This window comes from Solea solea, chromosome 1 (assembly GCF_958295425.1).
Source record: "Solea solea chromosome 1, fSolSol10.1, whole genome shotgun sequence".
Lineage (NCBI taxonomy): Eukaryota > Metazoa > Chordata > Actinopteri > Pleuronectiformes > Soleidae > Solea > Solea solea.
In genome coordinates this window covers 35,266,903-35,291,794 of record NC_081134.1, presented here as the reverse complement: position 1 = coordinate 35,291,794, position 24,892 = coordinate 35,266,903, and the positions used below count along the sequence as shown (strand labels likewise).

Below are 24,892 nucleotides of genomic sequence, written 5' to 3'. Positions count from 1 at the left end.
TGACGCCACAGCGTCAAAAGTGCAAGAACAAACTGGGGGAAAAAAACCCAAAAAGGGCAGACTTACACAAAAAAAGCTAAAAAGAAAAGTTCACAACCCTTTCAATTGTTCTTGTGCATCACTCGATCTGGAGGAAAAAGAGACGGCCTGTTGATTGAAGACGGTTCAGGAAAATAAGCATGTCGCTGAGTGTCAACATGTCAGTAAAGAGAGGGGGTTGTTTTTGTTTTTCTCCTGCCCCTTCACCAGCTGGGCCCCGAGGGAACTGCTGCTGCTCTTTAATGTCCACTCCATAACTGTTTGTCCAGATGTGGGACATCAAATTGAGCCTATGTCCTTTTTAGACCTTTCCGCTCCATTTCTGTATTGAATCGTGTGCTGTTCTTTCCTGTTTTTACACAGGCATCCAGGAGGGCACCCAGTGCACTAAATGCAAGAATGAATGGGCATTAAAGACCTCCATAGCTCTGCTCTATGTGCTGTGTACTCTCCTCACCATCGCTGTCGCTGTGCTTGGATACAAAGGTAAGACTGTCATGTCCCTGCAGTGATCTGCGTGTGCACTTTAAGCTTATTTGATATTCACATTGTTGTGTCATAGAGATATAAAATGAAACGTTCCTGTATAAGCAACCCGGAAATGCTTGCATTGCGGTTGTTTAAAATCAACACAGATGCCAATTAAGGGCATAAAAATGCAAATTACTCTCTAACTCTCTCACTATAAGTCGCAAAAGCAATGGGTAGAGTCAGCTTTAGTTTTTTAAGAAAGAGGAAAACCCAAAGAAGGGAGAAGAATTTGTTTGATTCAGGAGCTTCAGAACATACTTTAACTTGTCTGTCAGACAATATGAAGATTTCAGGTCTCTCTTATTTGTTTTCAAAGTAGCCGTCAGAAGTGAAACCTTGAAAGAAAGAAACTTTGGTGCTGATATGAAAGTTGATGAAAAGTGATATAAAATAGATAAATGTTTAAAATTCACTGCATTATAGTCTCAGAGTGCAGAGCGTTGAAAACATTTGACGAACAGCTTTTTTCTCATGGCTGGTGACCTCACTGTGAGCAGTTTTTATGACGACTGCATCAGAGCCAATGCACAGTAACAGGGACAACAGACACAGACACTCCTGTCACTTTCTTTGCATCCAAATCCAAATGATGAATAAACAGAAGCTTTACGTTTCAACCTCTGCCCCCCCCCCCCTCCCTGCTGTCTACAGTACATCACAAAAAAGTGTCTCCGTTTATTTTACCAACACCCCCAAAGTCCACACCAGCTGGGGAAGGTCTTCGTTGGCTTTTTTACCATTTTTTTTTCCAGGTCGTCGTCTTTCGGGGGAATTGAACTCTGAATGTTCCCGCCGTAATTGCGCTAAACATTCCCATATGTGTCTATTTTTTTTGTCCCATTCTTCCCTTCAATTTGTGAAAATGCCATGAAGTTAACATGTTGAAGAGGGTTATCTGTGCGCCTTGAGTACATTAACAATGCTGCCCCCCCCGTGCTGCATGTATTCAGGCAGGCCTAATTGATCCCAGATGAGCAGCAAGTGAACTCTGCGCAGTTCCAGCAGAACCCGCTGAAATTGGGTTTTTACTGGCACTGGAACTCTGCTGTGTCAAGGGAACCACAGTTTAGCCTAAACACACTCCCAGCTCCAGATGGTTATGTAGTGAGACGCGCAGCGCTCTATCTATGCACTTAACACGTGTGTTTCTCTCTCTCTCTCTCCGTCCTCCGCCACTGACACGCGGAAATGTCCTCTGTGGCTCTTGTTGTTTTGCTGGGATTTGGTGATGTCTCTCTTCTCCCCACAGCGTGTTGTTTTCAGAGACATGACCAACAGCAATATGAAGTCAGACTCGGGGCGGTTGAGGCCTGGTTGCCCTTTACTTCTCTCTGTGTGTCTCACTATAATTATGTTAAAAAAATCATTCATGGTAAATAAACACAAAGGGCATCATAAAAGAACGACATCCTGCCAAGTTCAGTGATGTGGCAAAGAGGAACGTGAATGACCCTATAGTTTAGATGTCTTATATCATCTCTTGGTACCACAGGTTGTGTCTAAATCCAGAGAAATGTTTATTTAAATGTTATGTACATTTTCAGTTTAATGAGATTAAAATACACGGGACACACACAGACTTGTCGTGTCCGTCTGTCAAAGCATCTAATGATGACGTTTGGCTGAAATAGGCAACCGACAACTTTCATGTCCCGGTAGTCGACTGTTTGATCACTGTCGTAAAGATAAAGTACACAGAGACACTTCCTGAGAACTGAACAGAACCAGAACAGTGATTCAATATTGGTATCAGCCTGATACAGGGATTATCTGAGCTATGGAGACTTATTTTAAGATCAAATATGAAAAAAAAAAGCCTTGTAAAAAAGACTGTATTGGACTGATATCAGGATAGGTAAATATTCAAGGATGTAATATTGGTATCTGTATCAGCAGATTCTGATGCTGTTGCCTCTTTGTAGCTTGAGATGCAACAAAGAAACATGTTTGTTGTCCTCTATCTATCCCTTACATTCTTACATGCACAGTAGTATCTGTGCTTTGAGGGGTTTTAATGCATTCCCAAAGCCCGGGGTTAACAATACACTCACTTCATCATAACCATTGTTATTATTTCTGACTTTATGCACATGAGAAAGCAGGATTTTTACAGAGTTGACACAAGGTTTCAAGAACCACCCACACAAGAGCTGGAAAGAGTTCATACTGGGTCCAGAACAACTCCTTTTTTACTGCGTTTGGACCTATAAGGTTTCTGGCGATGCAGTGAGTGACCCTGAAGGAGGGTGCATGAATAGAAAGTGTGGAAAAGGTCCAGACGTTTCTGAACGTGGGCGTCTGCTTGTGTTAGTTTCACTGTCCAGTCCAGTGTAAATGTCAGGGAAAGAAACAATGTGATGGAGGTGTTTTTGTGCACTCACTGCCATGCTGGACATGTTTCTGGAAATATGCTACATTTAGTTTCCCGGAACATTTCCGGTCAAGCTGAATATTCTCTCTCTAACAACTAACTGAAACATTTGGTATTGTACAAGACCGTCAAAGGAGGTGAAGAGAGGGAACAAAAATAACTTTGACCATATTGGTTAAATATTCCTTTTCCATTTTTGAAGTTTCCCAAACATCTCACTGTCAATTACTCGGGAGACAGTTTTACTCGGTAGCTGGAGATTTTCTGTCCGTCGTCTGGAGGCAGAAACAAGGTTTTTCTTTGGCTACTGAAGACGTAGATTTAAAGGGACTCGTCTCTCCCTTTTTCAAAAGTGAAGCCATAGGCAATCGTTAGCTTAGCTTAGCTCAAAGAGTGGAAACAGGAAGACAGTCTGGACCTAAAACAGAGTCCTCCAATCTTTACCTCTAAAATTCAGTCATAAGGTATTGTTTTAAATGAGCAGTATAGCAGGGTTAAGTCTGGACTATTTCCTAACTGGCTTTTGGCCTCATATGATGAGACTTATATGGGTGGAGATGATCCCGTCATCTAAATAGCATTAGGACATTTTAAACCAGCTCATATTGCCTCTCTGGTGATGTGACCTCTGGTGGTGGCAGCCTTGTAGATGAACTGTTGTCCGCTGGGACGCAGCTTCCCAGCAGAGGAGCTTGGGCAGTTCCCGGTTGAAGGATGTGTAGCCCCTGGCAAGGCTGGTGGTAGCAGTGGGCCGATTCCCCCGGAATCTCAGGCACATTCCAGAGGAAATGAACGCTGGTGTCGCCTGTGGGGGCGTGAGGAGCCTCCCTGCCACAGCGTCTGTCTCCTCTGGGCTCTCTTTGATCCCTCTGTTTGCTAAAGACACCCCCCTAGGTCACTTCCTGTCCCCCTCGGGCCCTCAGCGGTGTCTTCCCATGCACCCTCCAACCTTGATCGCTTCACTCCATCTCTGCTGAATCACAGTTTATTCCTCCCGCCCTGTGTCTCTTTTTCACTGCCTACCTTTTCTGTCTGTAACCCGACATTTAATTGCATTACCGGAACCAGTCTGGGACACAGGCTGAGACCATATTAATCAATTCTACCATTATAACATGCCTACAAAATATGCAGACACATATCTTATAGTATATGAATTTCATTGGTTTCCTCTCTTATCCCTTTCATAAATTATGTCTGTGGTTGCAGGCAATTCTGGTCTGTTCATAAAGCCTGTGATGAGACTAACTAACCTTTGTCCTACCTGTCCTGTTTCCTGTGTTTTTTTTACAGTAGTGCAAAGAGTTGACAATGTGTCTGAAGGCATCGCAAAGTATGGAGGAAAGATAGTTGCTGTTGAGACGGATTTGAAAAAGCTTGGTAAGTTCAATTTACAATATCTGGATTCAGTTTTTGAATGTATTATTTTTGAATGATTTCTTTGGATTTATTCTACAAATCTGTGTCTTTAGATGATCAAACGGGAGAGAAGTCGGAGAATACCACCACAGAGATCCAGATGTTCAAGAACAACATCTGGACTCTCCAGCGGCAGCTGTCTGCAGTGGAGGAACACATCCGCAGTGATCAAGTTAAGCTGAGTCAGCTGCAGAACATTGGCTCGGACATTCAGAGCAGCCAGGGCTCCTTTCTGGGAGTGCTGCAGACTAACACAGCCACCTTGCGCTCTGTAAACGGTACCCTGCAGTCTTACGGCAGCGTCATCCAGGGTCTTCAGGAAGACACTGTCAGGCTGCAAAAAGAACTCCAGCAGCAGATGAGGCTCCAGAATCAGGCACTACTTAGCATCGGCAGCTTAAACCTCACCCAGGCCCAGCAGAGAGGCCTCATTGCTGCTCTGCAGCGTTCAGTGGATGACACCAGCCAGGCCATCCAGAAAATGCGCAATGACTTTCAAAACCTTGAGCAGTCAACGCGACAGACACGCTCTGACACGGAGTGGCTTCGAGGTAAAGTGGAAAACTTGCAAATCTTGGCTAGTAATGCCTCAGCTCTCTCCAAGGCTAACAATGACAGCCTTGAGGATGTGGGATCCCAGCTCACCTTTATGGCCAACCAGCTCCAAAACACTAGCAACCTGGCTGATGCTCATGACCAAACCTTGAAGGAGATCATGGATCAGCAGAGGGACTTCCGCAACCTCACGTCCACCAAGTTTGACCGGCTGGAGGTGCGGCTAGATGAGTCGGAGCAGAGTATGGATCGTGTGACTGGCAACATCAGTTTCACCACACAGCTTCTGGGTGCCATTAACCTGAACCTGAACGGGTTACGCACTTGTTCTGAGACCGTCGGCCGTCACTCGGACTTCTTGTTAAACCTCAACAACAGCATGACAGATGTAAGGACAGATGCAGCTGGTCTGAGGTCCCAGCAGGAGGAGCTGTCAGCACGTCTGGACAAGGAGGTCACGAACCTCTCTATTGTCATGGAGGAGATGAAACTGGTGGACACCAAGCACTCGCAGCTCATAACCAACTTCACTATTTTACAGGGTGAGGGATGTTTGCCTTCAATTTGTGTTTGTGTGCTGGGAATTTTAGCAAATATCACTGGTACTCAAAAGGAATTAGATGAGATTCCTACAACTCTGACAGTATGACAGTATGTTTACCAGACAGATGTGATTAGCACCGAAGCTTACCATTGTCTAATGTTATAGTAAATTTAAGGTTTAGTTATATCCACAAGACCAAGGTAAGAAAGCTAAAACTTGTTTTTCCAAATATGTTGCATTTATCTTTACTACTTTTACTTAAACAATCATACCTATGTTTCAGGACCCCCTGGTCCTAGAGGCCCGAGAGGGGACAGAGGATCACAAGGACAACCTGGTAATTCTGGCCAAAAGGGAGAGAAAGGTGAAAAGGGTGCCCCAGGAATTCGAGGACCTAAAGGAGAGCAGGGTATCCCAGGACCACCAGGTCTGCCAGGGTTAAGAGGTCTACCGGGTGCACCTGGCAACCCTGGATCCAAAGGCTCCCGAGGGTCAGGAGGCAGAGCTGGACCTTCTGGAGCTAAAGGAGAGCCTGGTACTGCTGGTTTGCCTGGAAGAGATGGACAGCCTGGTCCTCAGGGGGCACAGGGTCCACCAGGTATCAGAGGCTCAGTGGGACCAGCTGGGGAGCAGGGGCCAAGGGGTTTGCCAGGACCAGTGGGGCCTCCAGGGCCACCAGGAACACCAGGACAACCAGGACAACCAGGAATCCCAGTAAGGGCCTCAGTAATGTCTTTGGGTCCTGTGCCCCTGCAAGATCAAGCAGTAGCTCCAACACTTTGGGCCCCTGGTAAGGCTTTTGTTATTATATTTTAGTTTTGTTCTGTTGTCTGTATAAAATCACTTTGTTCATATCTGTCGTAGCTTTTATATGTTCACATTTTGCCAGAAACTGTGACCCTGAAATAATTGAGTGAGTTAGCATGAATATATTTTACTTGATGAAATAAAAGTCTCTCCATGAAGACATTCAAGAGAGTTATTGAAAGAAAAGTCAGTAATCAGTGAATATAAACTGCTTAGGTTTGCTTACTTTAGCATGAAGACTGTAAACAGTTGGATACAGCTAGCATGTCTCTCACCAAAGGTTAGTAACTCCACCTAGCTGTAGCAGTGTATAACTGTAGCTTCACATACCAGAGCATTGTATTAAACTTGTCATTAATGTTTTTGCAGGATGCCCTGCCGAGTGGGAGAACTACAGAGACAAATGCTACTTCTTCTCCAAAGACTTGCACAGTTTTGACGACGCTCAAGCGACGTGCGAGTCAAAGTCTGCGTCATTGTTGATCATCAGTGACATGGAGGAACAGGTGATGAAATACAGCTGAATATAGCTCACTTACTGACTTAAAGATCCAATTGGTAAGAATTACTGACATCTAGTGGTGAGACTGCAGATTGCAAGTACAATGATGGCCTTTGGTACCAGAAAAGGATGGAAAGACTTTTCCCTTTTTTTGTTGGTTTACATATCGGGTTAAGAGTTAAGAGTCTTCTTTGTTTGCGTAATAAAGTTCTGCTTCAAAACACTAAACACATGCTGGTTTGTCCATTTGGGCTGCCGTAGCAACAAGATGCCAACTTCCATAAAGTGCAGCCCTTGCCCAAAGTACTTACACACAAACTTGTGGGTAGTATATTCAATTTCTGTCCATAAACCCTCCTAAATGTTACACGCGTGACCTTTAAAGTGTATCATTCTAGTTAACTTCTTAGTTGATGACATGTGCTTCTTCTGTCCCCCATATGTCCTCAGGAATGGCTTCAGAAGCAGACATTTAAGGGTTACTTCTGGATGGGTCTGACTGACAGGGAGGAGGAGAATGTGTGGCGCTGGCTGGATGGGACTCAACCTGCCTTCACGTCAGTATTAAATCAAAGACTGCTTCTGTCTAGGGAAGGATATTTCCTTTCAGAGGAGCAAAAATGCTGCTGTCCTATAATAACAAGCATGGAACATAGGATTTTACAGATTATGCTGCAGGTTCTGAATTGAGTGAAATGACATCAAATAAACGATCATATTCCTGTGAAAAAGCTCAACTTTATGGTTGTTTTGGATCACATTGACTTATGAAACTCCACATTCAAGCCTGCTGCCTCTGTTCAACCTTATGTGAGTGCTTTTTGTTTGTGTCTATAAGATATATTTGGTTCACCGATTAGATAAAGGTTACACGTTTTTTGTTGATTTCTCCATTCACTCTCACTGTAAATGTGATGTATGATCGCCCCCTGTTGTTCTTCTGCAGGAAGTGGAAGCCGGGTCAGCCTGATAACTGGGGCCATGAGCATGAAAAAGGAGAAGACTGTGCCGGTCTCATCCATAACGGGTTGTGGAATGATTTTCTCTGTGAAGATCTCATAAGCTACATCTGCGAGAAGCAAATGGATAACTGTACGTCACTTTCTTATTAGCGCTGTGCCTATTTCTCAGTCTCAGAAGTATATTTTCCAACGCTAATGTCTTTTCTGTGTGTTCTTCTGTAGTAAGATCACCTGGATCGTAGCAATGTCTTGAGCTCCAGCTTGCAGTTGAGCAGCTAGACTTCGCCCCTGTGGTACTGGTCCACTGACAGAGCACATGAAGAGTCCACACGGGGAGAGCAAAAGGGACAAAATTGAAATAAGCCCAGAGCTGCATCCGCAAACGTCTCTCCATTGCAGAAGAGATGACCTTTCTCCTCCAAAGTGAAGCCAGTTCACCTTTTACCAGCACGTGCAATACAGCAGGGCAACCGCGGACGTATGAGGAGTATGAGTTACATTTTATGGTTATTTGAAATACATTCTATAAAACCGTATACTGTGTGCATCTGCATATCTGAATGTATATATCATTATGCAACTTTTGTAGGGAAAACAAATTCTATGAAGCCAAATGGACTTATTGTAGTACTTTTTATATCATACAATAATCTGAGGATGTTTTTTAATAAAAGAAAAGGTACAAAATGATGCACAAAAACATGTTGCTGATATGCTATCTTTGTGGAGCTGTTACCTAACCTTGTGAAAATCTTTATATAATTTCCATTTATTTGAATAGGAATACGTACAAATAATTACACCATGAAATATCTCAAGTCAGCTTGTGTACGACACATTACTTTGTGTCTATGAGATTGTTTTTTTTATCAGTATAATTTTTATAAAAGTGAAAATCCTACCTAAAATTTGAAAATGTACAACTGTCAGATCTCTGGTTTTTCCTGTTTAAATACAACACTATGAAAAATGAAGGAAACACTTGGAAATAAATGTGTAAAACCAAAGAGATCTTTGCGTTTGTTTGCTGATATTTGTTTTACATTTCCACACCATCATTTATCAGAGACTCATACGTCAGTGTGAAGGTCATCACAAAACTCTCCTCAGTATTGTAGAACTGACTTTATTGACTTTCCACAAAAATGTATTTTCACACTTTTTATATTGATTTCCTTGAAAAATAAATTTCCCTGTGGTGTTTTTTGGTTTGACGTTGACTTTTATCGTTTTTTTTTCTCTCTCACTAACCCAGAGTGTAGGTTGATTTCCGTAGATAACCATCGCCTATGCAGTTCATCAACTATCAACGTCCCCGTGATCATTTCACATCCTGTTTTCTTGCCGTGGGTCAACTCAAGTTACAGTCACTCCTTCAGCTGCACAGAAGATTAAAATCTTACAATAGCACCTTTGGTAGGAGGGAATTAAGCTACCTCTCTATCCACAAAGACATCGGAGTCTTTAAAAAACAAATACAACAGTGACTGAAGACTTTGAACGGTAGCCTCACCTAGAGAAAAAGCTACTACTTCCTTCGAAGACTCTAATTGGTTTAAGATGCACTCCTGTAAATGAACGTGACATCGTAAACAACAAATAAATTATCCTTAAGAAACTTGTTTTACAATTACCTGCTTAGGTAATGCATCATTTACACATCTGGTAAAACAGACATACACAGAAGAAGCAGCATATTGTCTAAATGTAGATTTATTGTTGAGGTATGATATAACTATGAATATTCTCTCCTTTGAAGCCTTCTCTTGTACAGCCACGCTATGCTTGTAAAAATCTGTGGTGCGAAAAAACAACAAAACTGCCAATTGTATAGGAAGGGAGGGGGTGACAACGCTTTACAATCCATGTTTCATTTCACATTTCCCTGGAAGCCTCTCTGTGTTTCCCTCTTTCTCCGTCAGGGAGCAGTGAGGTGTATCGTGGCTCATGCTTTTCATGATCCCTTCGTGTTTCAGCTGCGCAAAACGTGTGTTTCCGATATGATCGATCGGCTCGGAAATCATCCTGTAAACGATGAACGCCCATGTTTTTTTTTTTTGTCTTTTCTTCCTCATAGTCGCCGGGTTGTCACTTCCATTAGACGAGTCGTCATATCATCTGTGCGGCCCCTTTCCCGTCCTGTGCAGTGAAGAATGTAACGGCGGATGGATGCTAAGGATGAGATGGAGATGAGGGGGTCAGGTGGAGGGTTGTTATGGAGGCAGGCTGGCTCGAACGAAGGCATGAGGTGGTGCTCGTCTAGTCGTCCTTCTCCACTATGACCTCCCCGTGAAGCACCTTCCTCCTCTGGCGCAGCATGTGGAAGTAGAGCTGAGGAAACACTGGAAACAGGTGAAAACGCACAGGGTCAAAGCAGAAAGTATATCGACACTGTACAACAAGCGCTGAAGGCTGGTGATGAAACAAATAATCTGAACTAGGCCCTGTTTATAAGGCCAACTATAGTAAAATCAAAGCTCAAGTACTGTACACAAAAAAGCTGACACATTGAAACATAATGTTGTACGTGTAATAATTCAGTATTATTATTATAATGACCCCTCCATCTTAATCTAATTTCAGCATACAAGTGTCTAAACTTGGAAGAGGAAGGAAGAGGAGGATGATGAGAGAGCAAATTATTTAAAACTGAAGAACGTTCCTTACGTGGGATATAGGACAGCATGACGACGATGAGGCAGTAATAGTAGTCAAATGACACATTATACTTGTTGGGGAGCCTCATGGAGTACATTCCAGATCTGCGTACAAACGGTAGAGCAGCGTAAATGGTCAGCAGTTCTCCGGCGACTCCCAGCGGGTACAAGACAATGAAGAAGTTGTATCTGAAAAAAAAGGGGGAGAAATAAAGAGACTTCAAATGTCTTTAATTGTCTCTAAAGTCACACAACTGTCCTGAGTCAAAGTCTGGTTAATGCACTCACATGCAGTCAACCGAAAACAGAAAAACACAGAAAACAACTTTAATCACGAAATGCAGCAACACTTGGAAAAAGGGACTTTAACACATGCTTCATTAACTTTACAATACTTTTATGCAGATGCAGTTGAAAGCACAATTTATGTTTTTGGAAAGTTTTCCAAATGAAAAACACTGGACAGCTGTTAAAATTACACCTTTTAAGTCTTTTTAAGTCTAATAGAACATTATAGGTGACATTCACCAAATTCACAGGCTGCTATATTTACTGCTTTTTCATTCATACTCTGCCAGCACAGCCGTTGAGGCCAATTTAGAGCTCACTCTCTTGTCCAGGGATGGAGAGAAGGAACCAGGGATCAAAAACCAAAGAGTTATAATTAGTGTGAAGTGTTGAGATGTCCAAAATATCCAATAAAAATAGCTGTGATTCAAATACTGGTTGCATTACCTGGGAACTAACTGCCATCTGCTCAGAGAATTAAAATAACAGGGATACGATGATAAAAAAAGTGAGTGAAGTGGAATTTTCCAAACCTTCTAGTTAAGATTTATGTGTATATTATGCACTAATTTGCTCTTATCATGATTTATTTTGTGTTTGGGGTCAGAGTACGGAAGATTTGGGAAAAATAAGTGTTTATTGTATGCAGATATTGAGGTACTGAAGCAAACTAACTCAGCAGGAAGGGGGTGACTGGACCGGCGATGGGACGTGACTACAACTTGGACAGAGATCTGAGTTCCCCAGTGTAAAAAAAAAAGAAAAAGGATTTAGTTTGGCAGAGTACTGTAGCAGGCAAAGCTTATGCCTCTGGCAACTGTCAGCGGCTGAATTACTGCACTAACACAGTGGCAACGGATATCTTTTGACAACTTGGCACCCAGACTGTCTCTAATGTTGGATGGCAAGCAGTGCTTCATTACCAGGTAAAAGAAGTCTACTGTACAGGTTGGTTTTTGATTCAGGAAACGAAGGAAAATCTAGTGCCATCGAAGTCAGGAAAGACCCATTTGAATGGATCTTTGTGCAGCGCTGAAACATCTGTCTCTCATCTGCAAAAGGTCTGTCACCGCTCAAACGCGTGAGGCAGCACTTTTGTGACAACTCGAGGTCTCTCCCCAGTGCAATGTCTGCCATGACTCAGGCCAACGGGGACCCTGCATTTAGTCAAGACGGCAGCAGAGGCTCGGGGGAGCGTCTCAGCGGATGTGAGAGAAATGCTGGGGAACATTCCATGACCAAAACAGATGGTCTTAAAAACAGGAGCAGCTGAACATGAGCCGCTCTCCAGGGGCCTGGCGTCTCCTCCACGCTTTAAGAAAGACGTAGAGTGAGGCTGGGGGGCGGCTGGGAGGAGAGCGTCAGTCAGTCAGCGCACAGGAATCAAAACAAAAAAACTAAAATTGGTAATATGGGACACAAAAGAGGCAGATACATGGATGAGTTGCTGGCAGGCATTTGACACAGAGACCGAAAAAACGTCTCAGAAAATAATGAGTTCACAAAATCTATATTTATTATTCTAGAGGAACTCTAGTGTGCTGGACAACTATCAGAGTGTGTACAGCTGACGTTCCTCCCAACGACTCCAATTTCAGCTGAGCTACTGTCGAGACACACACGGTTCGACCGCCACGTCACAAGTATGAGCATTATGTCACTCCGCGTCACACCAGTGTCTCTATTTTCAGATTGCCATCCTCACACTGAGTGGTATTTTTGAATTGAAACAAATAATAATGCACATGTTACAAGCAAGCTTTTGTTAATCTACAGTCAAAGCTGCTGTCGGTGCTGTCGTCTTTTGGGCAAACTGTTAACTGACTATAGTAAGTATTTAACCAGCATATTTCACTGGCAGCAGTTTTAAAAGTCCAATGTGTAACGTTTAGCAGGTTTTCTGTGGAGAAACTGAATGAACTAGGATTTCGTAGCCTGAGAATAAGCCCTTTTACATGTACTTCAGGCGAGGGCCTTGATGCCTTCATGTATGGAGGCCACTATCTAGCACTGCCACTGCAACCAGCTAACCATAGTTTCCTAATACCCTTTGAGCGGGGGAGTCCATTGTGTGTTGTAATCCTCAGTCTCGACATTAGATGTCACTAATTCTTACACACTGGACGTTTAAGGATTAAAACAGTTCAGTGTTAGCACTTATTTCATGCATTACTGACTGAGAAAGTGCCATCAATACACACGTATCTTCTCCGTGTGAGCTTGGCAACACACAACACAACTGAAGTAAAGCATGCCAGTGGTGAAACCGCCACATCAGGCCAAACATGCAAACACAAAATGTCCGAGACAGCTATAACATTGCAAGCTCAATCTCAACCACACGGCTAATGGCATCTCCACCTGGCCCATTTGATGAAGTACGGCAGGTGGTTGAGTAGTTTGAATGTGTAGTAGGAATATCTGGTAACCTCTGTCACTGTCCACACAACCAGGAATAGGATTACACTTTCTTCATTCTGGATCTGCATTTTTGAGCCAGCACAACGGCAAATATACAGAGGACGGAAGAGGTTAAGATGTGTATGAGTCTAACCTGACAAATGCTGCTCTGACAAGTCTTAAAAGAAAATGATATACATTTTTATAAACAGAAAAGGACAAAATAAGTATTGTCTGATTACATTTCATCCCAGGAAACTATGAGAATTTACCAGTTTACCAATATATGGTACTTAACTGACTGGCGGTAATAAAGCACATGTAGTTTATGTTATTTTTTTTAATTCAGCTGGTGATTGTCCTGATCGTCACCTGTCTGATGCTGTTGGTGATGAACCACACCATGAAAATCCGTGAACACACCTGTACCCCGGTCACTATAACAGAAGTCCTCACAATTCCTACAGTTGAGAAAAGAAAACAATAATATGCAGATGCACAGGTGCTTGCATGAATGAGACTAAATAAATAAATAGATAAATAAATAAATTAATTAATTAATTAATTTAAAAAAAGACAAAAATCGTTACATACCAATGGCACAATGTACCACCTGTAAGATGAGATACGTAAAAATCAGCACCACCTGGTTAAATCCTCATCATGCAACAAACACAAGTCCTGCCATGCTCAAACACTTACCTCAACTAATGCAAAGGTCTGGAAAAACTTGAGTGTCCTTGCTATACTTCTGTACAGACCCTTGTGTGTGCCTTTTTGGACGTAGAAGCGCATCATTCCAATGGCCAGAACCAGCCACCTACAGAAGAGAAACAGGAAAAATGAAATAAAGGCTGTCACTTTGAAACTCGCATCTCATTTTCCCAAGGTCACTTGTTCAGTGTTCAGAGCAAAATGCGTAGTTCTTCAAAATTCAACCTAATGCTAACACTGTTGCAGCTCTATTGTTTGAATTGTTGTTTCTATATTCACAATATCTGCTCATTAAAAGTGGAAGATAAACCTTAGGTTCTCCCTATTAACAAGCTGTAGACTGATGGAATCTCCTGTATTATTACACACAGATTACATTAATCTACAGCAACAGCAATTTTGTGAAAACAACCTTAAAATTGTATCATTGGCAACAGAAACTAACATTTAATACATAAAAAAAAGAGGTATGTTATGAGCTGTTTATCTCTTCTTTAAGGGAGTAGAATACAATTGTTGACATCAGATGAACTGGTGTGAACTGAAGTCTGAGCTGCAGTACTGACAAACTCATAAATTAAAGGCAATTTAAAACATTTAATGCAAAGTAATGGGAGTAACTTTATTATAAATTATTTGAGAAAGTCATCATTCAAGTTTCAACTGTTTTTCCTATGGCTCTACAAAAAAGTTTGATAAAATGGGTGATTAGTACACCTTTACTTTTCACGCGGTTGGTCAAAAATAGTAAAGTCCACTGCTCACAAAACTGACTATACGCAAAGGAAGGCTAACGGGAGGTGAGCTGTTTCTGTTGTAGCTTTTTGTGTACACAGTATTTGGTTATAAAAAAATAAATGGTTAATGTAGGAAGACAAAACATGCAGGTCACCAATGTCAGCAAACAAAACACAGTGAAACCAAAACAGCGCAGGAGGAGATCCATCCAAAACATGACCATGAAAGATTATCTCTCATCTGTTTACAGTGTCACTGCTATTAACAACTTAATAGTTTGATGACTGCATGGAATACAACACAGCACAGCAGTTCTGCAACTAGATGTCATTGACTTGATTAATTTGCTGTATATGACTACATTCTAATTTATAAGCATTTACGTATAAATAAACGCCAGTCACTTTGTTGGTGTCAACATGATTCATGATACAAAACCAGAAGACAATAAGTTAGCATTTGTTTGAATATAAAGGTAAATGATGATGTTTAAGTGATGTCAGTGTGTCTGTATCTGCATGTCTGCCGAGGTGCACTAAGGTTCGGGTTACGTAAATTTCATCCAAGTGGAAATGTGACATGGCTCTCCCCAAAAACGGAAATAATGACACTAGCAGAACAGGAATTCACACTAATCATTGCTCATTTGACAACATTGATCAAATCAGGGTTCATTGAAATGAAAAGCAAAATTCCATAATGTAAACTAGACTACGCAAACAACAGCACACCTACAACTGCAATTGTTGTTGTGTAACTTTACACTGGTACCACTTCGGTTTGGGTCATACTTTCAGCATCCATGTATCTGCAGAGGCCCGTGTGACGTAAATGTGTCATCCAACCATGTCTGCAGCGCGTGACATGGACGAACAAAAGCATCTTGTGACCACGTGAACCATACGTACAGTCCAGTCCTGTTGCTGGCACAGTTTTGTTTTGGTACCCACAAATGTACAAACCATCGCTCAAAGAATACAAGGACATATACACGGCGGCAAACTCCTGGAGAGAAATTTCCACCATCGGTACAGAATGAAAAAACAAATGATATTTGAGATTAAGTACGCAGAACACTACACTGACACGGGCACACAGACTATATGAAGTGGACAAAGTATTGAGAAGAGAGGCCTAGGAAGTAGGACGGAAGTAAATTATATCAGGTTTGAAAACTCTGCTCTCATTTAAAGGAAAATCTGTCAAAAATATGGCACGTATGAGTGGACACCCTGGGCCTAGTTGCAGTCTGTGAACTTCTGGTTTCAAAAATGTAAAAGGTGCCTGTCAAATCACAATCCTAAAGGATTCAAAACGCGGAAAGTATGATCCAGGCCTTACAGTGGTAAATGCAGCTTAAGTGTAATAATGTGTGAGACACACACATACACACAGTCCCTTTTTCCCAGGGGCCTCAACTTTCTTTAAAACGCCCCTGTTTATGAACACGAACTCTACATTTAATTTAAAATGTAAGCTTCGACACAGTCCCGGCAGTGCTGAGCTCCAGTGTCAACGCTCGTCTGCTGCTTCTTCTAAACTTATCACTGCAACTGTGGGCAGCGCTGTGGGCCTTTGACGCTGACACTGACAGTCAGCCCTATTTGGACACGGCTGCAGCTCCGGTCTGTCACTTTTACCACACACCGTCCATTCATTTTCAGTCACTCGTAAAAAAATACCCTTCTACTTTTTTTTAATACGTTTTTAACTATGAAAGTGTTCACCATTTTAAAGAAAAAAGAAAGAGGAGAGAAAAAAAGAAACTGAGGCCGTTGCGTCGCTAAATGCAGCGAGCTGAACAGGCACTTTCCCACATAGACACAGTCCTATAAACAGCAACACACGCCGTTAGTGTTTTAAGGTGAGACTCCCTGATTGATTTTTCGGGATTAATAACGCACGTACCCGGCGGTCATGGCGATGTTGTAGAAAGTGAGCCATGCTGTGGCGAGGGTGCTTTTCGTTCTCTTCTTGTTGTTGTTTTCCTTCTCCTCTACCGTGCCGTCCTCCTCGCTGGACGCCATGGTACCGGGGGCAGGGTGGGGTAGTCAGGGAGGGAGCTGACAGCTGGGGCTGTGGGGAGGGGAGCAGCGGGGTCATCCATCCGTCTATCAGCCCACGGCTGCCCTCTCTCGCGGGACTAGTGCGTGGCCTACCGGAGAAACTAGTGTGTGGCGTCTGTAAAATAATAATATATCATAAAGCTGTTATTACAGGGGCGTAGCTAAAAAAAAAAAAACCCGGGAGAAGAGGGCCCCTGTTTTACAGGAAGCTGCCCCTTACAGTGTTGTGTTCACTGAGCGCTGTGTTGCATTTTCGTATTCTGTAGGCTGGGTCAAACTTACCGTGTCCATAGGGAATTGCTACACTCTTTTCTACAATAATTTCTCATCAGGGGTTTGTCACTTACTTGTACTTGTCCTTGTATTATTTGAGTGCGCAGTTAAGGCCCATTTATACTCCATTTTCGTCCGCTTTGGGACGTCTGTTTTCGTCCCCAACGGTATCACTACCGTGCATCTGTGCATCTTTTGTGTTGGTACGGACGTTTACACAATATTACTCGTTTATATTTCCATATGTCCGCCATGACTTTTGACAACTTTCTTGCCTGGATAGCCCCTCGACTAAAAACCACAGCACACCACTGTTTTCTGGCAGCGTGTTTTACAGTTGGTTCACTGCAACTGTAGGTCGCTTCTTTGTCGTTTTCCTGACTGATTGGACTATTGACTCTATACTACTCCCACGATTTCTTGTGGTATTGCTCCGTTTCGTCCGCCATCGTAAGCTCCCCTGCTTGGCGCACAATGATGGACGAAATGAACGCAAAGTATGGACAAAAGCTCCATATGTCTCCATCTTTTGCATATTGAGTATAAATGGGCCTTTACAGACACCAACAGAACAGCTACCGTATGTATGGTAATACAAGTGCTTGTCCACGGATATGGACAGATGGCAACATCACATGTGTGGTCTTCATGTGGTCTTCACATGGATGTGGAAAGTATGACCCTAAAGGCCCTAAAGAGTAAGCTCACTTTGGTTTATTTTGTGTGCCTAACGGAGCGTCTGGTGAGATCTTCTGCCGCTGTAGCTCATCTCACTGTTGGACCAAAGACAGACACAGGTATCAATCTGTGCTCAGATCCACTCTCATGGAGTCACTGCCTGAGAAACTGCATCAACGCAGAATCTAAAATTAGCTCTTCTAATGGCACTGTGCAGAAATGTGTGTAAACTAAAGACAGCACCAAATATAGTCCAGGCCACCTAATCCTGTTCCTGTTACTTGATCAAGTGTCCAGGTGTCTGTGCTCAAGTACAGCACAATGTCCTGCCGTTTTAGGTTGTGGGTGTCAGACCAAACAAATCTGCAGTGTCATCATTGGCATAAATGAGCACAAAGTGTCAGGTCAGGAAAATGTGGCTGAATCTCCAAAACGCCATAAAATCCACTTGATCCATTTTGGTTTCTTTCTTTTATGTGGCCTTTGGCTTTTTGTGCCTTTTGATTACTGTTTTATGGAAAATGGCCACTGTCACTATCATCACTATAATGCCAAGCCCTTATCAATTCATCAGAATAATATGTTTAATTAACTGATATGCTATGATAGTAAGTTACAAATTAATAAACCTTACATCATTGTGTTTCTAACAGTTTGCAGTTATCAAGTTGTGCCACTAGATGGCAATGTATAGATTTAAGACAAGCCTTTAGGTTTTATTGTAGCATGAGAATAGTGAGGTCACAGCCACACGGTGTTGTTTCATGTTTCATTAATGTAGATGTACACATGTTTAAGGTTTGGATGAGGTTTACAGGCCAAAGGACTGTATAAATGGTCCCTTTCTCCTGGACACAACAAAAACATAGTTATTTTCCTACAGAATCTGCAATCTCAAACTAAATATCATGTGCAATAATTATAATTGTACTGCATTTTGCTGAAGTAAACTTACTTACTTACTACTGTACTGCTCTATTTCATACTCACTTTTATTTATATTCTCATTGTCTTTAACTCAGACGTCTCAAACTCGAGGGCTAATATCAAGTTATAATTTATTGTCAAATATTGTTATTGCGACATCATGATGGAGTATTGCGATATAATTTTGAGCTCATAGTGCTCATGTCTACTGAACAGTCACTTTTTTTCCTAAAAGTTTGGCTTCTTCTTGCACTTGATCGCCACCTACTGACCAGACTAGATGCTCAGTGGCCTCCCCCATGTCTTCTAAGTTTTAGACCAATGCTTTTTTTTTACATTTTATTACATTTATGAAGAAAGAGGAACCAGCACGTATAGTTAATGGAGCGACAGTATGTCCTGCATACTGGTCTCTGGTGTTCTGTCACCTCTACTTTTTATCTAGTACAATGAGAGTTGCAGATCCAGTGGTACAGCTACCTGGTGATATTCCCTCATGACACTGCACTCCTGCACCACGTTAATTGGTGTAATGCAAACTTCATCCATCCTAATGTGTCAAAACAAAGGCTTATTATCAATTTTGGGAGGAACAAACAGGACCCTAAAGCAAGTTCTGTGCACACAGGACAAGGACTTTGAGATTGTCAACATTTATAACATTGTTTGACTCTCAGCTGAAACCCTTCAGGTTGGTGTTTTAGCGCTCCACCCACAAACAAATTATTATTACCATCAGTCCTTTATCTTAGCGGCCATCAGATTGTTAAACCCAGACAGCATCTTCTGGGATTGACCTATTAATTTTCTTTATTTATTCCTCTGTGAAAATCTATTTATTAAACATTGTAGGAGCTACTGTATATATTCATTTGTATTTTCTGGGTTTTCTCCTCCTGAACATCAGGGGGCGTAATGGTAAAGGCTGAGGCTGGACAGAAGAAATGTAAGTTCATGTCACTGATCACAGGTGTTGCTAAACAGCAAACAGTGTGCTTGGAAGACCTGTGCACTTAGTATTATGGTTTATGGTTTAAAGACTTAGTATGGAAAACGGATTGTAAGTAACATTGTGTGAGTATGGACAGTGTGCAAATCAATGCACTTAGTATGGAAAACGGATTGTAAGTAACATTGTGTGAGTATGGACAGTGTGCAAATCAATGCATTTTGATAGTATAAGTATAAGAAAGTTTCAGGTATCAGTTTCTCCAAGTTACACGTCTGAACAATCTACCAATTAACAATCAGTAGCGGCTGAATTGGAGACTTGGCCACTACAATCATCATTGTCAATTGCTGTGTTTGCACTTGAAACTGTGCCTGTGGTAAACACTTGTCCTTCAGGGTGCAGAGTTAGGTAACCTGTGTTTGTATCCTGAATATAAAGAGAGTAAAGGGCCAGCCACACCACTGTCACACTGAGATACACAATGCCTAGTGCAGTGTAAGCAGTTGGTTAAGCAGAGAGCTGGAGCTGTGGTGTGTGGAAAATGCTAGCGAGGTTCAGACAATGCCGTGGTCCGAGGCCTGACTAGGCTTCAGAGGGACAGGGGTCGCCTAACTGCGCCAACAGCCCCCATCTCCCTCCCTTCTTACTCCTTTTTTTTTTGAGCTGCTCCAGAATGGGCTCAGGGAGAACCCTAAAGTTCGCCCTGTGCGAGGTGCTGCAGTTTGCGGGCCTGTGTGTTCCGCTCTTCATCATCATGCAGAGGTTTGCAGTCATCGTAGCGAGAGTGAAAACCTCGGCGAAGCCTCCCGGAGACAGCGGCACGGCCTACTGGTTGATCGTGGCCTCCTCCGTTGCCTATGTCACCTCTACTGCCCTGCTGGTCTGGGTTCCTGTGAAGTACATGGTCTTTATGAAAAAGAAGTTTCTTGTTGGGAGGAAGAAGTGGTGAGTTCCTCTCGCCTTTGCCCTGATGTCAGCAGCCGGAATTTTAGAGTAGCTCTGACAGTTGGCTTCAGTGGAAACAGGCCTGTTGCTTGTTTGAGCTGCACTTGACTGTGAAATATCATGATTAAGCAAGTCCCTTGCAACTGCTTCCTCTTCCCCCCCCCCTTTGTCTTTGTATCAGGAGGCCTGTGGCACTTGTTTACGTGGTGCTGTCCACATTACCCTGCTTTGCCTTCCTCATCGCCAGCTCTGAGGTACATGCAGAGTTGCAGAGTGTAATTTGTGTTAGTTTATTAATGTATCTGTCTTTGAATTATGAATTTGAATCCTTACTCTCAGCCTATAATTGACTTTAACACCTCTTGTAGTTATTATGGTGTTTGCTATCTTTGTTTAAATAAAGATTGTACATAAAAACTAGTACTTGCAGAGTTGGAATTACAGGGTAAGACCTCTGTGACTGGATAAAGTTGATGATTTGTGAGGAATCCTTTGGTTCTCAGGGGAGACATATACAGCTTTTTGGATAAGGAGCTACAGATAAGCAGCTTGATTCCTCTTCCTGTCCAAGTCACCATTGTCAAATCATCTGTCCATGAGGCACAATTTCACTTCCTTACTGGTTGCAGCTTAGATCCCTTGTCATGTGGCCATCGCTGAAGCGCAGTCTGACTTTTTGACTCTTGCTTATCTGGTGTATTTTACTTGAGAGCCATAAATTCTGCGAAGATAACCAGATTGCTTTGTTCTGTGTCCTCTTCAGTCCTGACTCAGGAAAAATCCTAAAGCAACCAGTGAGTTAGCCCACAAACGCAGAACTAGAGGAGGTCAGAGGTTCATGTTCATGATTATGAGTGAAAAAGGTAAACAGATGAAATGTCCTGGTCAAAATGTGCTGTACGTTGAACTAACTGTGTTCTGGTTGGCCCTGCAGGTTCAAATAAATAACAACATGAAGTTTGACATGTTCACCGAGCTCCCGGTATCACTCGTCCTCTTCTCTCTCATCTGCATTGACGTTGTGGAGAGAATACGCCAATGCAGACTGACTGGCCAGGGTGAGTGAAGCTCTCGTAAACAGATCAGTCAGTGTGGATCCTGAACTTTCCTTTACTAACTTATTACTCTGGTGCGTAATAGTGAGTGGTTTACAGAGCAGTTTCCAGCTGGAAAAGCCAGTCCTAGAACAAGATAAAAAGGTGAATATATCCCCAAGATATTGTAGACTTGGTGCTTACCACTGGCAGGTTTGTGTTAAAAAAAAAAAGGATTGTTTTCATTTTTTAAGGGGACTAGATCTGGTGTATAAACTGGAATATTGTCCTTTTGTGTCTTCAGCTAATAATGTGGAGGGAGATGCTGAAATTCCCTCTGCTGTCCTCACACACGTGGAGCAGGTCGCACCAGTAGCACCCATCACTCCAGTCGTTCCCGGGCCAGCTGCGCCCAGGCAAGCTGTTCCTGCTCCGATACAGCCAGGAGCAAATCATTTCGGTGACAGAAACCTGAACGGAGGGGTCGCTCGGCCAGAGACCAACGGGACAGTGCCTAGGATACCAGGCGATCCTGGAAGACCGTTCAATGCCTCTGGACTGAGTCCACAATCAGCATACCACATGTCTCCGTACGCTTACACAGGTCCACTGAGATTTCTGTGTGCCAGTGACGCCCGCGCGGAGGTGATTGTGGATAGTTTCATGTTCTGGATGGATACAGTTGAGATGGTGCGAGTGGCAGGACACCCCCTTGTGTACTATTCAGGCTGGGTCTTCCCCATCTATATCTTCAGCTACCTGTCCTGCCTACGTGTGGTGGTCATGCCCCATAGCCCCCTGCTTTCTTCACTCGGAGTGGCTCTGCAGGACTTGCCCTTTTTCTTTGTGCGCGTTGGCCTCGTTGCCTTCTTTGGTTTTGTCACACCCCTCGTGTATCTGATGAAAAACCTGCTGGTGTGCCTGGCCTTCGTCTATTTCAACTTCATGACCAAGTTAAGAGTCTTCAACACAGAGAGGATGTTCTTATGAACCCGACATTTCAAGCTGAGACATTTCAACATTGGGTTGGAACAATGAGGATCTGAAGGATCGAGCACCTTTGTGTTTAAGATCCGTTTAATTGTTACCATGAATATTAAAACATAGTCATTTTGACCATGATGGACATTTCAAATTTACATTTTTGTTCAACCAGCTTTCTTTCCACCATCATTAAGTGCAGTGACTATATAAAAATAAGCATACCGTGTTTTAAATATTAGACTTTTCTTTCATATGTTATAATTTAAAAAGAGAAACAACATTGTGAGATTGTATCACTGATACATTTGTGTTTACACCATTTTAATCACGTGTAAAGGTTTTACTGACGTTAACTGAAGGTGGTTTTTGACCTTTCACGTTGGAATTTATCCCATTTCTTCCCGATGAGTCCCCAGGAGAAAAGCTTTCCTGTCATTATTGTAGAAAACATTTGAATCCCTTCCTTTCCTGTAATCCTGCAGCAACATGGAGATTTACAGATGATTTTCTGGGAGAGCGAGAAATGGTACAACTGCGAAAACTACATTATTCTAGGGGTTATGTTGTTTGGCATTGTTCATATTTGCATGACTTGGATCCAAAACAGCAAATATTTAAGGTCTACCACTGAATTATTGCAAATAAATGTATCAGTTCATTCATCAGAATGCAAAATATCTGGTTTTACTTCTGTTTTTACTACTACTTCTGTTTTGAAACTGAGATTCATTGGAAAAATGACCGGTGCAACATCTGCTGAGGCTGGGTGATTTTGTTTCCAAAACAAATCTTGTAACTGAACTCTGCTGTACATTGTGTGTCACTGTAGAGGTTGTAAATAAACTCCACACCATACGTGTGCTAGGGTAGAGGTGTAGAGGGCGAGCATGAAGACATCGCCTGACGCGTTTATGGCGCCATTAAAATGAAGAAGTGTCCAACGTTACTGCACTATTAATATGGGATAGATTGTAAAGCACCCAAATGTCTTACGTAATAATATGAAAGCATCCAAAATGTCTGATGTGATAATATGGAAAGCATCCAAAATGTCGATCGTAATAAGGGGGAAATTACCCAAAATGTCTTCTAAAACAACATGAAACCGATCAGAGAAGGGGGTGTAAACCCTCCCCTCATAGTTTTATATAATGTTTTTAAAAAAAGGAAGAACAAGATAGCTTGACACGATTAAAACTGTGAAACAGGAACTAATGGTGGAAAAAACTGGGCAGCCCCCGACCCATAGGATAAATAGTGTACTTCTGTACTCTCACCTTGGTGTTTGATTTTTGGATCCAGAAATAAATGCCTTTTTGATCTGAAGTCAACGGCATCAACTCTTAATTGTTTTTGCAGAGTGATTTTTGCTTCTTTGATAGCTGATGTATCAAGATAGAAAACTGAGTCAGGGCCACCATGACAGTGAACAAACCATGTGTATTTCAGACACTGTTTGTCATGCTCAACCGTCTCTAGAGTTTGCAGAGAGTGGCCGTGATAAAGAGAAAATATTGAGTTGAGCAGCAGTTTCTCGGGGCAAAGATTAATTGTTGATGTCAGAGGTCAGAGGACAATGACCAGACAGGTTCAAAATGATAGGACAGCAACAGTAACTCAAATCCGCACTCTTAATAACCAAGGTATGCAGAGGTCCGTCGGTAAACAACATGACACTTTAAAGCAGATGGGCTACAGCAGCAGGAGACCACACACAGGTGTCCTGTGTACCTAATAAAGTGGCCAGTGGGATCAATGTTATTAACACATCCTCATCTTCCCGTTCTCATCCAAACTGTTGCAGCCAATATTTATTTACATATTCTGTTCATTGTTTTGTTTTAATGTATCAGTAAGGTATTTGCCTGTACCTTATTTGTGTGAGCAGCACAGAGCGGGCATCACTGCAGTCTAAGGCCAGAGTGGTCAGGTCTTCCCTAACTTCCCTCAATAGGAAGCAGGATTTCCTCCTGTGCTCTCTTTCTCCTGACCTGTATCATCGCTGCACTCCTCACCCGAAGCCTTGCAGACCTCCTGGGGGCTGATAGCCTACAGAAAGAGTCGCATCAGCAAAGCTGCTGCAGATGCCATTTAATCCTCATTTGCAAACCAGGGCATTCGTTACCAGATGTGATTCATTTCGATGTTGTGACACCTCAAACGGCTTCATTTAGTCTTGTTAAATGACATCAGCACATATTTAGCACCAACTGGAGGTCTATTTATAATAGATTAAAAAAAACACACACACAATCAGCTCAGATACATCGATTCTCAAAATGCATCAATCAGTGCCACTTCTGCTTTTGATTTATTAAAACTACATCTATTGTCTTGAATGTGAGTTGCATTTCATTATTCTATTTCTTACTTCCCCCTTAATTCTGTGGATGTTTGTGAAATAGCTGATACAGTGTGTTTCATTTTAAATTAGGATTTTTTTTTTGGTTGTTATTCATCACAGTGAGGTGTTATGATTGGTGCTCCCTTCTTCTTGCTTCATCCT

General features: G+C 42.4%; 3 protein-coding genes across 4 annotated transcripts in view; 2 read left to right on the top strand and 1 right to left on the bottom strand.

Annotated features, from left to right (window-relative positions):
- Positions 1-8,543, top strand: part of LOC131462357 (collectin-12-like) — a 33,478-nt gene extending 24,935 nt beyond the window's left edge. Inside the window, exons 3-10 of the mRNA XM_058633478.1 lie at positions 403-525; positions 4,235-4,321; positions 4,414-5,457; positions 5,743-6,249; positions 6,636-6,772; positions 7,219-7,325; positions 7,715-7,860; positions 7,953-8,543. Coding sequence (XP_058489461.1) covers positions 403-525; positions 4,235-4,321; positions 4,414-5,457; positions 5,743-6,249; positions 6,636-6,772; positions 7,219-7,325; positions 7,715-7,860; positions 7,953-7,972 — 2,171 coding nt within the window. The 3' untranslated portion in view covers positions 7,973-8,543. The remainder of the gene's footprint in view (positions 1-402; positions 526-4,234; positions 4,322-4,413; positions 5,458-5,742; positions 6,250-6,635; positions 6,773-7,218; positions 7,326-7,714; positions 7,861-7,952) is intronic.
- A 297-nt stretch (positions 8,544-8,840) lies between these two features.
- Positions 8,841-16,602, bottom strand: hacd1 (3-hydroxyacyl-CoA dehydratase 1). The gene is made up of 7 exons (XM_058633492.1): positions 16,436-16,602; positions 13,778-13,895; positions 13,670-13,688; positions 13,448-13,536; positions 13,037-13,158; positions 10,398-10,576; positions 8,841-10,072 (listed from the first exon to the last, which is right to left on the bottom strand). The coding sequence occupies exons 1-7, from the start codon at positions 16,552-16,554 to the stop codon at positions 9,990-9,992; spliced, it is 729 nt and encodes a 242-aa protein (XP_058489475.1). The 5' UTR covers positions 16,555-16,602; the 3' UTR covers positions 8,841-9,989.
- A 3,056-nt stretch (positions 16,603-19,658) lies between these two features.
- LOC131466588 (transmembrane protein 236-like) lies at positions 19,659-23,605 on the top strand. 2 transcript variants are annotated; one of them, XM_058639938.1, is made up of 4 exons: positions 19,659-20,368; positions 20,550-20,622; positions 21,303-21,426; positions 21,707-23,605. In XM_058639938.1, the coding sequence occupies exons 1-4, from the start codon at positions 20,097-20,099 to the stop codon at positions 22,390-22,392; spliced, it is 1,155 nt and encodes a 384-aa protein (XP_058495921.1). In that variant the 5' UTR covers positions 19,659-20,096; the 3' UTR covers positions 22,393-23,605. The 2 variants fall into 2 exon arrangements, 1 of the variants encoding a protein (XP_058495921.1); XR_009241439.1 differs by lacking the exons at positions 19,659-20,368; positions 20,550-20,622 and adding an exon at positions 21,509-21,567 and having other exon boundaries at positions 20,858-21,426; positions 21,707-21,781.
- The last annotated feature ends 1,287 nt before the right edge of the window (positions 23,606-24,892 follow it).